This window comes from Achroia grisella, unplaced genomic scaffold, assembly GCF_030625045.1.
Source record: "Achroia grisella isolate CSIRO2021 unplaced genomic scaffold, CSIRO_AGI_Agris_v1 utg1462, whole genome shotgun sequence".
NCBI lineage: Eukaryota > Metazoa > Arthropoda > Insecta > Lepidoptera > Pyralidae > Achroia > Achroia grisella.
In genome coordinates, this window is record NW_026712637.1 from 1,199,529 (window position 1) to 1,216,947 (window position 17,419).

Here is a 17,419-nt window from a genome sequence, read left to right on the forward strand (position 1 = left end):
ATTTAAACTGAACTGTATCAGTTTAAATTACATCGGTCCGTCGGTGTGAATGCCTCGTAGTTATATACCAGGCCACCGCAATGTACTGCAGATAGGTAGGTGACCATCGCCGTGGTTCTATAAGTAACAGTGAAAAAATTATATCAATTGTGTGATTAGAATGTAAATAAACAGTGGAGTTGTATAATTATGCACTCGCTCGGCTCCAGTAAAGGTTAATGTCAACCCATGTACATATGTTTTGTGCATTAAAGAATAAATAAATAAATAAATAAATATGTTATCTATACAACTATACATACAAATCAAATTAGAATGACTGTTTGTAATATTCAAATAAACGTTTTAAAATACGATACATACACCAAAATAACATTTTTTACAATTTTTTTCTGACTGTTTGTTCCGGCTAATCTCTGAAATGGCTGGACCGATTTTGACGGAACTTTCTTTGGCAGGTAGCTGATGTAATAAGGAGGCTTAGGCTACTTTTAGAAATAGAAATAAACTTTATTCAAATAAACTCCATTACAAGCACTTTTGAATAGTCATAGTTTGATTCTACCACTCATTCGGAATGCAGATTCGTCACAAGAAGAATGAGCAAGAAACTTGTGTGTTGCTCTTTTGAATAGATATTTTTTTTATTTTAGAAAGATAAAATAAAATTCTACGCGGACGAAGTCGCGTTAAACAGCTAGTGTTTACATATGTGTGTGTAGCTGTAGTGACCGGCCACACTGTTATTAATATGCATGGACGCTGGTAATTGTTATTGTACATAATAATACATGGCGGCGCGACTGTATGTTTATTTACTTGTGACGCGACGCCGGTGCAGCGCCAAGGCACAGCCCTAGTAACTGTTTACGTCCAAAATGTAATAGGTATAAAAGTATCCGAGTTGAAAATTTTACTCTCCGTCCACTGCTGAGCACTGGACTCAGTCACAGGTGGCCTACCACGTCTCGACTCGACTACCGCGCCTACACATGGCAAAAATGTTTCCTTCATTATTTATTTATTTCATATTATTTCGTTCAGTTTATTTTTGTTTTTAAAAAATAAAAGTCATATTAACCCTCGCATATAGCTTACATCGGACATAGCTGAAAATCAGTGTTTGCTCCTTGATTGATTCTCCACACTGAGCTTTTTTTTCGAACTATTCTAGTGATGTTGGCCGCAACTGGCCTTTACAGCTTCACCGGACAGGGGGCGAGTGCAGAGGCACTTCAAACCAAAGCAAGGACTTATGGAGCGGCTGAAGGCCAACTCCCGCAATATGACTTTAGTCTGAAGGCACCGCTAGGGATTCGAACCTCGGCTCAGGCCGTCGTAATATCGATCCCCTTTGAATTGGACGGGGGATCGATCGGAGGGGACACTGAGCTACGTACGTAAGTTTTGTATTGCTGTAGTACACACATGCAGGTTTACCCTTACTGGATTGTTATACTTGTGATGTAATGTTATAATTAAGCCTATATGTGTGTACTGAGATACAATTAAAAACTATTATCTATCTCTCTATCTATCTCGTCGATATTTTTACCCGCCGTCCACTGTGCACCGTGCTGAGCACTGGACTCAGTGACAGTGTCAGGCGGCCACGTCTCGACTCGACTGCCTACACATGAATAAGCAAACTGAACTGTTAATATAGATATATTCAATGGAGGACAAATCCATCGAGACTATTTTATAACTAGCTGTTACCCGCGACTTGGTTCGCATGGTATTAAACTTTCAGTTTATAAAAATAAATACAATTTCTAATATAAAAGTAGTCTGAGTTACTTCTTATAATATTAGCTATATACGAGTAAAGGGAGTGGATGGATGCGGAAGGCGGAAGAGCGCACATGGTGGATGTCACGAAGTCAGAAGAAAGGGCTATATCCAAGAGTGGACAGATACAGGCTGATGATCATGATGATGATGTAGAGTAAAAATCCCCTCAAAATCGGCCGATTCAGAGATTAACAAGAACAGCTTTCAGAGAAAAGGAAAAGATGAAATTTCAGACACACTTTTTTTTTAATTTATTAGTATATTCAAGAGTATGACCGTATGAACAATAAGTCATTAATTCCACTGCTAGGGTCACGTACTAACCTATCATAATTGTGATACAAAGCAACTATTTTTATACAACTTACACTGACAATATTATTATTAGGAATACACTGGATGCATCTGTACAGTAGCGTCGCCTACACGACTTCACTGGCAGTATTATTATTAGGAATACACTGGATGCATCTGTACAGTAAGCGTCGCCTACACGACTTCACTGGCAGTATTATTATTAGGAATACACTGGATGCATCTGTACAGTAAGCGTCGCCTACACGACTTCACTGGCAGTATTATTATTAGGAATACACTGGATGCATCTGTACAGTAAGCGTCGCCTACACGACTTCACTGGCAGTATTATTATTAGGAATACACTGGATGCATCTGTACAGTAAGCGTCGCCTACACGACTTCACTGGCAGTATTATTATTAGGAATACACTGGATGCATCTGTACAGTAAGCGTCGCCAACACGACTTCACTGGCAGTATTATTATTAGGAATACACTGGATGCATCTGTACAGTAAGCGTCGCCTACACGACTTCACTGGCAGTATTATTATTAGGAATACACTGGATGCTACTGAACAGTACGCGTCACCTACAGACATGAGCACCGCACCATCACTATATCCGATTTGATAGTCTGTGGAATCAAAATTGTTCGATACTGCGCCCCGTGCTAGCTCCCTATGTCCAAGGGATACCCGCGCACTGCTTTGTTTACCCTAAATATCGGCGGCGAGCCAAATGTGCTCACGCCGGCGCTACATTCATTAGCTGTCGTGTTTGTTGTGTACTTTAGTTGAATTCTTGGTGTCACTTGTACTTTGTTTTATCGTTATCGTATATCTTAGATTATGAGCGTTGTATCGTAAGACTTATCCGGCTATCATAATCACATAATCTGCGACATAAACTTGACGCGTCCGCACTCACGTAATGATAGTAATTACAATTTATTACACTGACCTATTTATTGATGAGCGGCTGATAGTGCTCCCCGCGTGGACTCTTCGGCATTGGTATTCTGGAAGCGTTTTATCAAGTCATTTCACTCATCGCTTCACTCGTGGCAAAATATCCATTTGCAAATATAAAGTTCCTTCTGAGCTATCAAGTTTGTCTATATTTCTAAAAAAAGCAACCTTAGTGACATAGCATGCACCTGTAGAGCTATTCTGTAAGCATCATTCAAAATTGCTAGAAATCTTCGGGTGCCTGTTTTACCCGCAGTTTTACCAGCAGTCGCTGTCGAGTTTTACACAATACCAATGTACAATCTCACCGCGGATTCCGCCTTCGAATTCGTAAGTGATGCTTACAGAATAGCTCTACAGGTGCATGCTCTGTTACTAAGGTGGTATGTCCCTGACCCTTTCGCAAGGGGGAAAGGGGATTGTTAGTAATGTGGACTCATGACCCCTTTATTAGCAATGTACCATGTCAGGTTGATCTCCACGCGGTTCCCCCTGGAAACATCCATCGTGATAAATTCCTGGTGAATTTATCACGATAGGCTAACTAACCTGACCTTATAAATATTCGGTTAAACAATGTATTAAATACACGGTTATTTGTACTGTTTGCTTCAGTAGGTAACATTGGAGTGAGCGGAAATATTTAATGGACCGCGTCCGCACTCGACGTATAAAGTAGTTGAAATTCAACAAGAAACTGCGGAATTGCATTTGGTGAAACATCGTTTGTTTATTTCCGTTCGGTGGATCCAAGAGGAAAACTAGAACTGCAGACTGCAAGCCGTCGACGTCGGCGCCTCACTCTCTTACCGGCCAGATTATTCCGGACTACTCTAATGCTGTTGTCCGCAGCTGGCCTTTACAGCTTCATCGGACGATAGCGGGCGAGTTGCAGATGGCACTCCAAACCAAAGGAAGGACTTATGGAGCGGCTGAAGAACAACTCCAGCCTGACGGATACGACTTCAGTCTGAGGACACGGCTCGGGTTCGAACCTCGGCTCAGGCCGTAATTTCGATTGGAATTGATAATTGGGATCGATCGTATTTACCGGCCGGTTTCTAGGTTTCTATCTAAATGGATGCTTGCGAAAGATGCGCTTACGATAAGAGCACAGCATCCGACGGCACGGGCGCGGCCGATAACGTTAGATACACGGTTATCTTCAACTTCATTCATGTAATACCAATACGTGATGATTACAATGGAATTTGATTTGATAAGTTCTATTACTGGCGGAGTACACGCGCAGACTGCACTGTAGCATGGTGGGGTGACTGTTGCTTCATTTAACAATGCTACTTACCGAGCTACTATTCCGAACTGACGGTAGATTTGACATATCATAAGTCTGTAATAGACCTACACGAATAAAGGTATTTTAAATTTGAATTTGAACTGTCTGTATGTATGTATGTATGTATGTATGTATATGTGGGGAGTTTACCTGCAGTTATGGGGTCGTCGAGGTCAAACAAATTACAATAAGACACAAAATAAGAAATAAATAATAACATAGAAAGTTGGCAATAGGAGCTGCCTCAGCTGTTGATGATATAAGCACAACCTTAATAAGGTGCACCTATACAGCGCTGGTTTACAGGCAGCCCCCATTACTAATTAAAAAAAAAATTAAGATGCGGATTTTTTATTATATACAGATACATATAAATTAAACAAAAAAAATTTTAAATAAGATCTAGGTTACACAAATATATATATATAAAATGAATTACAATATTCAATGCTCACAAAAACCAAAATCAGTTACAATAACAGTATCAAAACGAAAAAAAATTACAAGATAAAAAGAAAAGCCAATCACCGCGCACAATCACAGTATGTAATAATATTTATGTACAATTTACACTGCAACAATTACTTGTTGCATTGCATTTTATATCTACTCAAGATATACTTGCCTCTACTCGCAGTGTATATGTGGCCTGACCACGAAGTAAATATATCAGGCAGCGCAGCAAATGTTGTAATTACAATATGGTTGTGATTTTCCTTTAGTTGGTTTGTCCTCGTCCGGTTTTTCATTCATGTATTATTCTTGTACAAATAAATTTGTGGTCACTCCGTGTTTGATAACAGCATGAGTGCAGGGGTGCAGGGGGAATCAATTGAAAGTAATGTGGACTAATAACTCCATTGCTGGCAATGTACTATGGCAGGTTGACCTCCACGCGGTTCGTTTTGGAAATTACCGTAGGTCAGGTTGGGCTAACGGACATGACCTCATGCTCATGCTATCATCCTCCACTAGTGTCCTGCCAACCATTAGCGCAGGGTAAAGGGGATTGTCAGTAATGTGGACTGATGATCTTATTGCTAGCAATCTACCATGTTAGGTTGACCTCCACGCGCTTTTCCCTGGAAACCACGTTGATAAATTCTTGGTGAATTTGTCACGATGGGCTAACTGACATGACCTCATACTCATCCTATCATCCTCTACTAGTGTCCTGCCAGCGTAAACCGTTAGCGCAGGCGGGAACACCATTCCATAGTCATCCATTAAAAAAACAGCAGGAGTGCGTGCACCGACATCCGGCGAGCCCCTTTTCTCCCTTTTCGCCTTCGGTATTCCTTCTCGGTCCGGTGTGCAGTCACTGTGCAGGTGGACTACGGCCAAAGCACGTTGTATGTATATATATATCTTTATATATAAAAATTACATGTCACATTGTTTGTCCGCGATGAACTCCTAAACTACTGAACCGGTTGCATATTTGATTTGCATATTGTATGCAATTTGATCCAACAAAGATAGGATATCTTATACATCCCAATTTATAGTCGCAATATTATTTTATTCTAGAACCTTAGCGACAGCAACGCGTGGCCGGGTCTAAAATTCTCGTGTCACAATGTTAGTTACCATACTGCTCTGAAACGGCTTAACCGATTTTTATGAAATTCTATATGCATATTCAGTAGATCTGAGAATCGGCTACTATCTATTTTTCATACCCCTAAGTGATAAGGGTTCTCCACCTCTAACGTTGTTTTTTTATTTTTTGGGCACAATTTTTTATTTATATTGTTATATTATGTGTCATTAAATATTCATACAACCCTTAATTTTCACCCTTCTATTACCAACCCCTATTTTTTATAGCGTTATTAATTTATATGGCAAAACAACGTTTGTCGGGACAGCTAGTATATTTATATATATACATGAGTACATATCTCAACGTGATTAGGATTCCAAGTAAAAAATATTCTGTACTCGTTATCAGATTAATCTGAGCTTACTGTTGGCACACGAATAATGAATGTCCATTGGAAATTTAACAGTTGGGTTTTTTGTGACTTTGTCTGCTGTTATCTCTGTTTGCCACTTGAGCTCGCCAATTGACAATTGAATATCCACACCGTTTATAATAATAATGTTTATTCACAGTCTTGACATTTTATATTATTGACTTACTAGCTACTCGCCCCGGCTTCGCTCGGGTGTATATTTATTTTGTATTATTTTATAGCTCTTTTAATACAATTTTTGTTAATATAATAATAATAATAATGTTTATTGAACTAATATTTAGTACAGCCTTGACAATATTCTTGCAAAAATAAAATTGCTTAGTAAATACAGCAGCGTTTTGTACACGTTTACTTTATAGTTAAACAATTCAAATAATATTAAACAACAAACAAATAAAAACGACATAGTGCAGTAACAAATACGTTTAAGTCCTTATTAAATGCATGGTGATGAAACAAATATCAATTCTAAGTAGTTAGATAATAATTTGTATGTTAAATTGGACACAATCCTTATTTTGCAGAATATTTTTTAACAGATAGAGTGATTCAAGAGGAAGACTTAAATGTATATTATATATGTGTATATAAAAGACTTAAATGTATATTATATATACATTTAAGTCTTCCTCTTGAATCACTCTATCTGTTAAAAAACAGCTTCAAAATCCGTTGCGTAGTTTTAAAGATTTAAGCATACATAGGGACAGACAGACAGCGACAGCGACTTTGTTTTATACTATGTAATGACTTACGAGTATACTTCCATCGCCACATGTTTAGCTTGCTTTAAGTCTGGGTACGGTACCTGGGTCGCAAAATGCGGAATGAAAAATACAGTCTACTGTAATTAATAATACAAGGAAAAATCCAGGGTTGCCGCGGACCAGGCAGACGCCGTACTTCCTGGTTAAAAAACGTCAGGCAGTGGTTTGGGTCGAGCACCAGGTCCCTTTTCAGGACCGCCGCGGACAAAGTAATGATCGCCAACCTCCGATAGGAGATGGCACTTAAAGAAAAAGAAGAAATCTGGTACCTCTGTCAGTGAACTATGTAGTACTATGACTGTTTTAATCCTATTGTGTACTTAAAATCCGACCCTAATAAATGATTGCTAGTTGGTGGCTTGTATTAGCACGTTTCAAATTGGAAATGTAAAGTTACAAGGATTATTTAAAAGAGCAACACACAAGTTTCTTGCTCGTTCTTCTTGTGATGAGACAGCTTTCCGAATGAGCGAAAGATTGAAAGAATGATAACTATGGCTATTCAAAAGTGCTTAAATTAAGTTTATTTGAGTAAATGATTTTCTGTTCCATTCTAAATAATAGTGTATAACAACTTAGTCTGTAATAGCAATGAAATGTGTAAGGCCATTTTAAGTTTGATGCCATTCATTTTCTATATTATGCTATTCATGGTCAATCTATTCTCCCAAATTGGAATTTAAAAATGAATCTGTATTATTGTAAACATGTACAACATTTATTTGAAAAGAATACGAGCTGAGTTTCTTGTCAGTTCTTCTCATCTCGAAATTATTCGTAACTGACGGTAGATTTGACATCTCATAGGAGTCTGTGATAGACCTACGTGAATAAAGATATTTTGAATTTCGAATCAGTTGGTCCAAATCAGATGACTGAAGCTATCGGACCGGGTAAATGAACAGATAATTATAGACAAATTATATATTTGTAATTGTGTTTGTGAGTTTATTGCTACATATAATAGTTGCTATCTACTAATCATATGGTATTAACAAATTGGTTTGTATGTAACTTGACTTATGTTACGTGCTACATCAGTATTTGCACATCAAATGTATGTACCTACGTCCTACATGAATATTGTGTAAAATAAAGTGAATTGTTCAGTTAATTGTTTCCGTCGTGGCAATTCAATTGATATTACTGTTGTAGATAGAGTGTAACAAGAACCAGTATCTTATCAGCAACGAGTGGCATTAGTTGAGTAAATATAGACGTATGCTTGTGCGAAGATGTTCCATCGACATGCGATGTGACGTCAGCGCGTCGTGACACCGTCCACCGTCGACAGCCCACCACACCGACCACAGATCACAGACCGCAGATCACAGATCACAGACCGCAGACCACAGACCGCCGACCAGAGACCACCGGGGACTTTTTTTTCAATACCAGTAATTTTGGAGTTTATAGAAAAATGAGAGGGAACGCATTCCAATTAAATAAACACACGGCAAACCTAGACCTACGTACAACAAAAATCTGCAGATTTTGCCAAACTGAAGAGGAAACGCCACTACACATCCTATGTGGTTGTAGCCCACTCATGCACAAACGAAATATCTCCTTTGGAAGTTTACACTCATCCGCGAGGAGATAAAAACCATGGCTCCTAAGAATACCCTTCAATTCTTGTCCCTGACGGGTCTAGGTAGCGAACTCTGAAAAGGGCGAGCACAATAGATCAATGTAGGTCGCAGTGTTGCAGGTGCTACAAAAAAATCATCCCATTCGCGTAGGCTTTGTTTCGTTACTCTGTAATAAATTTTCCACACTCCTTTTTGGTTTCTTCAGCATACCTGTCCACCTAACGTGACACACTGGCTTGACGTGTTTGAGGCCTAAGGTCACGTCTCCATACGTTGTAATTTTCCGTTGGGAGCATTTTATCGATTGCAAAGCTTTTGTATCGGTGATCCTGACGGCAGCCACCAGGCCATTTATAGTAGCCTGTGCTGCGCATGCGTGCCAGTTGTCAAGGTCGAACACCAAGGACGCCTGATGTAACAGAGACGTTCACCAAATAGCCAGACATTTTATTTATTGTTTGCACAGACATTAAAAATAAAAAATCAATTTTGCCAAAGCTAAAGCCCGCGTGTGAATGGGAGAGTAGTGTCCTCCACTTTCGGGGTCAAGTAGTAATGGTCAACAGCATTGGTATATAATTATTAACTAGCTGTGCCCGCGACTTCGTTCGCTCAACGCATGCTACGGAATCCCTCAAATAAGTTTTTGCAACATTTGTTACTGATGCTCAGCTCCTATTGGTCGTAGCGTAATGTTATATAGCTTAAAGCCTTCCTCGACAAATGGACTATCCAACACAAAAATAATTTTTCAATTCGAACCAGTAGTTCCTGAGATTAGCGCGTTCAAACAAACAAAGAAACTTCTTCAGCTTTATAACATTAAAATATAAAATATACAATACTAGCTACTCGCCCCGGCTTCGCATGGGTGTACATGTATTATTATATATAAACCTTCATCTTGAACCACTCTATCTATTAAAAAAAACACTTGAAAATCCGTTGCGTAGTTTTACAGATTTAAGCATACATAGGGACGGACAGACAGCGACAGCGACAGCGACTTTGTTTTATTATATCTAAAGATATTCTTGACAGACAAGAGAAGTATAGTATAGAATAGAATTGAGAACAATCTATTTCTTCACTATGACATTAATTTGAAAGTCACAAGAAAAATCATCTGTTTCCATGTGAAACTAACATATTTCATCCGTCTCAGGAGAAAACATTCGTCCGAGCAAATAATAAAGAAATTATTTCGAAATTTGCCCGAATGAGAATCGAATCAAAGACCTGAACGATAAGCAATCTTTCCATTACGTAATGCAGCTCGTCCGTTAGTCAATTCATTGTGCACTGTAAACCTCGCATAGATACATCTTTATATATAATAATTACGTGACACGTAGTTCGTCCGCGATGGACTCCTAAACTACTGAACCGATTGCAAATTTGTTTTGCACATTGTGTGCAATTTGATTCAACTTGAGATAGGATAGCTTACATCTCAATTTATAGTCGCAATATTATACTGAGAGGGTAGTTCGACTTAGATTTGACAGGGTTGTAAACTCAACGTGTTAATGTTATAAAATCGAATTAATAGTATCTTGTTACAAAAAGTGCATTCTTTTATACAGTTACTAGCTTTTGCCCGCGGCTTCGCTCGCGTTAATTTATCCCCTTAGGGGTGGAATTTATCAAAATCGTTTCTTAGGGGATGCCTACATCATAGTAGATTTATGCATGCAAAGTCTCAGCCCGATCAGTTTAAAATTGACAAAGTTTTATAAAAACTTTCATCCCCTATTTTATCCCCTTGGGGGTAGAATTTATCAAAATCCTTTCTTAGCGGATGCCTACGTCATAACATCTACCTGCATGCCAAATTTCAGCCCGACCCGTCCAATGGTTTCGGCTGTGCGTTGATAGATCATTATGTTAGTCACCTTTGAGTTATATATATTTAGATAAGTGACTTAACGTATGAACTGTTATCCAGTTCCTTCCAGTGATACTTTATAATTCTCGCTACAACGTTAGGAAAATCAGCGCTGTAGCTTCGGCTGCTGCAACATGCTGAGCGGAGTCCTGATTACTAAATATTTGTTAGTAGTGTATCGGTTTTAATTATTGTTTTACTACATTGTAGTGGCGGTGTATATATATATATATATATATATATATGTTTATTCATGTACACATACTGCAAATTAATTTAATGTAGGTATGCTAATGTTAACTTTTTTGCTAATTAAATGTATATTATTATTATTCTTAAACTTCAAAAAAAAAATCTCATCTCCCCTCTTAAGGAGAGGAGATGGCAACTTACCCCCGGCAGAAGCACAGTCGGCCGGAGTTCAGGGCCCCAGGGAAAGAAACCGACGTACAATTTTAGTTATTTCCATAGCATAATGTCTTATGGCATACTGCTGTGGGGTAAAGCAGCCGATATAAATACTATATTTGTTTTACAAAAGAGAGCCATACGTTCTATTTATGGTATGGGTTCAAGAGAGTCATTACGTCAGTGCTTTAAAAGACTCAAATATCCTCACAGTTACTTCACAATACATTTATGAAAATATTATGTATATACGGAAGAACTTAGAGAGTTTTAAAAAACTCAAAGACTGTACAAGTAGAAACTTACGCAATATAAATAAGCTTATTTGGGCTCCCTAAAATGTGGTCGAGCGCAGTGATGGCTGGCTCATCCGTCATACTCGTGAACGAGTGCTGCTTGTAGGGACTGGTCTGCTATAATTACTATGACTGATTTCCTCTTATTAATTGTTTAACCAGTTGGTTATGTATTCAATATTTTTTCTTTTTGAGTATTTAATTGAATTAGTTCTAATTGGTGGTTTGTATTCACACACTTAAACTTAAAAATGTAAAGTAATAATAAAATTATTTAAAAGAGCAACACGCAAGTTTCTTGCTCGTTCTTCTTGTGATGAGACAGCTTTCCGAACAAGCGGTAGATTAAAAAAAATGTGATGACTATTCAAAAGTGCTTCAATGTAAGTTTATTTGAATAAATGATTTTCTATTCTATTCTATTCTAATGCGGGCAGAATCTAAGAGCACCGCTTTCTGCATCTTTCCCGGGAGTGAGCCGCCCCGGAATCCCAACCGTCTGAGATGTTGTTCCAGACTGGTTGGGATAAGACCGTTCACCGACATAACGATTGGAATGATTTCGGTGGACATCACCCCCCACATTTCGGTCACCTCGTGAGCCAGGTCGAGATACTTTCTCTTTTTCTCAGTTTCGGCTTTCACGAGGTTCTCGTCATGCGGCATGGTGATGTCCACCAAAAACACCCTCGAGAATGCCCGATCTATCACCACGATATCAGGTTTGTTCGCAAGAACGGTCCTGTCCGTGATGATGGATCGATCCCAGTAGAGCCTGACGCTGTCGCTTTCGAGGACCGGATGGGGCTCGTACTTATAGTACGGCAACCTCTCATTCGCGAGGCCATACTTTATTATTATTATTTATTCAAGAATCTTAGTCACAGCAACGCGTGGCCGGGCCTGCTAGTCTGTATGTACATTGTGCACTATATCTATGAGGATAATTGGCGCCGCGGAGAAACTTTCCAAGGTTAATATCAATTACTAATTGAATAGAGACGATGTACATTGTATGTAGGTGGAAGGCGAGGATAGGTTTTTATAATCGTATTTACACAGGCCAGCGCCGCAGCCGGACCGGGGCGGCGTAACTACTATACTATGGCGGACACATCATTATTACCCAATAATAATAATCTCACGACAATTCACACAGCGCCATCTAGGCCCAAGTTAAGCTAGCTGAAACTTGTGTTATGGGTACTACATAACTGATACAAATACATAGATTTTTTTTTGTAAATACATACATATTATACATAGAAAACACCCAGACCGATGCAAACAATCATACTCATGAATTATGTATTATTACTCTTTGTGCCGTGCGAGGAATCGAACCCACGACGGTGGTAGAGTCCACGTCCACGTTTGAATCCACGTCCATCCGACCATAATGGTTCTCTACACATACATGTATTACAGAAATAATAAAATGTTACTAATATTATAAACGAGGGATGTTTGTGAGTATGGATGGATGTGTGTTTGTTACTTTTTTACGCAAGAACTGATTTTGATGAAACTTAAACTTACAGTAATATATCTTATACATCATAATGAGACAGGCTATATTTAAAAATATGTAATTTGGGCGAACCATAATGATAAATGTCAAGTAAGTGTGATGCAGACGAAGTAGCGCGGATCAGCTAGTATATATAGTATATAAAATCGAGAATTTTATATATTAGACTAGACTAGCTACTCGCCCCGGCTTCTGATAGAGATATTGAGTGGATTACGTATACAGTTGTAAATATAATTTATTTCGTTCCAATTGCAGTTGCACGTTACACACAAACTGTTACTTAGCAACAATACTTATTTTAAATGTGATGGATTATACTTTTTCTACTTCAATCAATGTGCCTAATAGCTTCGCCCGGACGTACATGTATTATACATATAAATCCTCTTGAATCACTCTATCTATTAAAAAAACCACTTCAAAATCAATTGAATTGATTAGTTTTAAAGATTTAATATAGGGACGGACAGACAGCGACAGCGACTTTGTTTTATACTATGTAATGATGACACTAGATCACAGGTTTTGTGTTTATACTCCTGCGAAACGACTTGTCACCCTTCTATCACCAACCCCTATTTTTTAATAGCGAATTTAATTTATATAGCAAAACAACGTTTGCGGGAAGAGCCAGTATTTTTTTCTATAACACAGGACACAAACGAGCATGCGCTCACCTGATGGCAAGTGATTACCGCCGCCCATGAGCACCCGCAACACCAGGGGAAATGCAAGTACGTTGTCGGCCTTTTAAAAAGGAATAAGCTCTTTTCTTGAAGGTTTCAATAACGTATCGGTTCGGAAATACCATTGCTGGAAGGTGATTCCACAATGTGGTTGTGCGAGGCAAGAAGTTTCTAGAAAATCGCAATTTGGAGGGCAGTTGATACAAATATCGTGATCCGCAGGTCCCGGTCCCGGCGCCGTGACGTTTACTTTAGTATCGTATTCATGCAAATATATTCCACATGGAGTGTAATTAAACTTATTCGTAACCCAGTTCATTGGCACCGTGCGAACGTACTGGACATTCACTTAATTTGTACAAACAAATTGCGTATTGAGTACATATACATATGTACGCGTAACAAATTGGATCGGTCTATTTTGTTTTTTAGTAGTAGTGGAATATATTTGCGTTCAGTGTAGTAGCGGGCCAGGCGGTGAATAAGTTGGTGAGGTGACACATCCGGCGACCTTGAGGCCATCGAAACTCTTAGGCGCCACTCGATACTATGTAACTACCTAATATATATACATCTATACACATACATATTGGATCTATATACCGAAAAGGACGGGAGGGAAAAATTAAAATTATGATCTAAAAAAATATGGACATTTTAGCCGCTTATGAACAAGCGGCTAAAATGTCCTATACGAATAAATGATTTTTTAATTTGAATATAAATAAAGTTTTAGTGTAATATTGTAATAAACATGCATGTATGTAAATACGGAAAATACACCAAAATAACATTTTTAAAACTTTTTGCCTGTCTACCTATTTGTTCCTGCTAATCTCTGAAATGGCTGGACCGATTTTAACGGGGCTTCTCTTGGCAGGTAGTTCATATAATGAGTAATTTAGGCTACTTTTATTTTAGAATAATATAGTTAAACTCCACGCGGACGAAGTCGCGTGTACAGCTAGTATACTATATACCGCATATATTATGCTGGTGGTCACTCTATTCTCCCAAATTTGAATTTAAAAATGAATCTGTAATATTGTAAACATGTACAACATTTATTTGAAAAGAAAACGAGCTGAGTTTCTTGTCAGTTCTTCTCATCTCGAAATCATTCCGAACTGACGGTAGATTTGATATATCATAAGTCTGTGATAGGCCTAAATGAATAAAAATATTTTGAATTTGAATTAATACAATTATTTGTTGGAACACTCTAAGAAATTATTTGTATTTTTATTTTATTTCTTTTTTTTTTTAAATACATATCTGATTTGATTGAAGTGTAAGTGGTAATTAAGTTAGTAAAAAAAAAATACAAGGACATAGTAAAGTAAATATTGTAACAATTCAATACGACGGCCGCGTGCCGTGCTCTGGTGAGATCTGTCCGCTACTCAGCTGGAGCTCTCTGAATGGCGTCCACGTAAAGCTGTTACTTGGATGCCATTCGGAGACCGTTCAGTGCAGTGGTTTTTTTATACTACGATGCTGGCATACAAACGGCCAAACTGATGGTAAACGGTTACCCTTTGGACGCTTAAAACAGCAGTCCAACGTGTACTACATGGTGCACTACACCAGTATTATCTAATTGTCTTCACATGAGCATTATGACTTACTAACACATCTAACAGCGCTAGTGGCGATCTCGTAAATTTTATATGTAAACGTTACACCAGCAGGTACAAGGTTCAAGTTGATTGGTGCTTATGTTTAAATACTATCTGACCCGCCGAATACAGTTCCGCCTCAAACTTAAATATGTCAAAAGTTTTTTTAAGTTAAGTTTAAGTTATTTCTGAACGCACCAATATTCTGTTTGACAGGTATCAGCAGTTTGTATGGGAAAATAAAATTGTTGTGTTTACTATTTTACATGCAATTTCTTCATATTTTATCACCGTGTAAACCTTCCCTGGACTTCCACGAATATTTCAAGACTAAAATTAGCAAAATCGGTTCAGCCGTTCTCGAGTTCTAGCGAGACTAACGAACAGCAATCGATTTTTATATGTATAGATATGTACAAGTGACACAGTCTAAAAGTATATACACGTCTTACAAACAAACAGGAAAATAAGAATGATGCCGTTGCTTTGGAGGCGGCCTTGCTTTTTGTAGATAACACGAATCATCACACTCAGTACGTAATTACGGCGTGTAAGAAATTATTAGAATTATAATATGTTTATTACTTACTAGCTGCACCCGCGACTTCGTCCGCGTGGAATTTAACTTTGTTTTTCAAAAATAAAAGTAGCTTAATTTACTCCTTATTACATCAGCTACCTGCCAATAAAAGTTCTATCAAAATCGGTCCAGCCGTTGCAGAGATTAGCTGAAACAAACAGACATATAGATAGACAAACAAAAATTGTAAAAAATGTTATTTTGGTGTATGTACTATATTTATATTCATATGAATGTAGTAAAAACTGTTATTTCAATATTACAAACAGACACTCCAATTGAATTTATATGTATAGATACTTGGTACTTGAAGTTGGGGTTTTTTTTTGTGGATTTTCTGCCCTGACTGTATCCGCTACCGCCAGCGTGGCAACACTGAACGATGAAGCAATGAGGATGGTTCAGTTCACATAGCCTTTCGTTTTTATAATCGCCATACTTATATGTTTGCATGTCGGTATCTTTAGAATATTGTATTTGGAAAAAGTGTGTAAATAAAATACTTACGACACAAGTACAGGAACACTAGTTTTAATAGAATGGCAACGCGTGCGAGGTTACGGGTGCCTACCACATGCATCACACGCATGTGTTCTGTTGTTTGCATGGCGCTGGTGCTGGTGCTGGTGCTGGTGCTGGTAACATGTGGACATCAGTGTCAATTCTCCGTGAGGTGTGGTAACAGTGTGTTGGCGTTGTTGCAGGCCGGTGCGGGGTATGTCTGCGGTGGTGCTGGGCGCGGGCCCGGCGCACGCGTGCTACTTCGCCACCTACGAGCACATCAAGCACACGCTCGCGCAGCTCACCAGGCACCGACACGACCACATCACGCATGGTGAGAACGGCTAACACACGCCCACACACACACACACACACACATACACATGATGTACACATTTTGTACATAAACTCACAAGTACGAATATATATTTTGTTTTTTATTTCATTGTTTTTTTATAAACACTAAAGTTCTTAATGGACTGTAAATATTCTGTCATAGAAAGCTGTCAATCTACAGCAAGTAACATTCGATGTATTCTATTTTAACAGTCGTGGTGGTAGTATTACATAATTCCATAAAAACAGTTATCAATATGACAGTTGTTATTTTTAATACAGCCAACTTTTAACTGGGGTCCGACCTTGTGTTAACTATAACCTCACTACTAACTATGACGTAATCTCGGAGCTCCCCAATCAGATGTACAGACAACTACAAACATTTGCCGAGCATTTGCCACTGTTTTCCGTACATCTTATATATAAAATTCTCGTGTCACAGTTTTCGTTCCCATACTCCCCCGAAACGGCTTGACTGATTCTCATGAAATTTTGTGAGCGTATTCAGTAGTCTGAGAATCGGCCAACATCTATTATTCAGCCCCCTAAATGTTAGGGGTAGTCCATCCCTAATTTTTTTTTTATTTTAAGGCAAAACAACGTTTTCCGGGACAGCTAGTATATAAGTAAGAAATGCACAATTACAAAATTATCCATGCATCAAGTCAAAAAAACTATAAAATGCTGGCTGACGAAACTAAATTACGACAGAACAGAACAAATACTTCCACCTTACGGCTAAGACACAGTTCTGCAAATGAAACTAATAACAAATAGTGTTAATTCTAGAAAACTTGGGGCAATTGTATCATTATTTTTGACTGTGGTTCTAGAAATGTTATTTAGAGTTACGGTTCCAAAGTTTA

The 17,419-nt window shown here is 38.3% G+C and overlaps 1 protein-coding gene across 1 annotated transcript in view; it reads left to right on the forward strand.

The window, feature by feature from the left end:
• Positions 1 to 17,419, forward strand: part of LOC131855705 (mitoferrin) — a 41,359-nt gene that overhangs the window by 9,138 nt on the left and 14,802 nt on the right. The window contains exon 3 of the mRNA XM_059207005.1: positions 16,418 to 16,548. Within this exon, the coding sequence (XP_059062988.1) occupies positions 16,418 to 16,548 (131 nt within the window). The remainder of the gene's footprint in view (positions 1 to 16,417; positions 16,549 to 17,419) is intronic.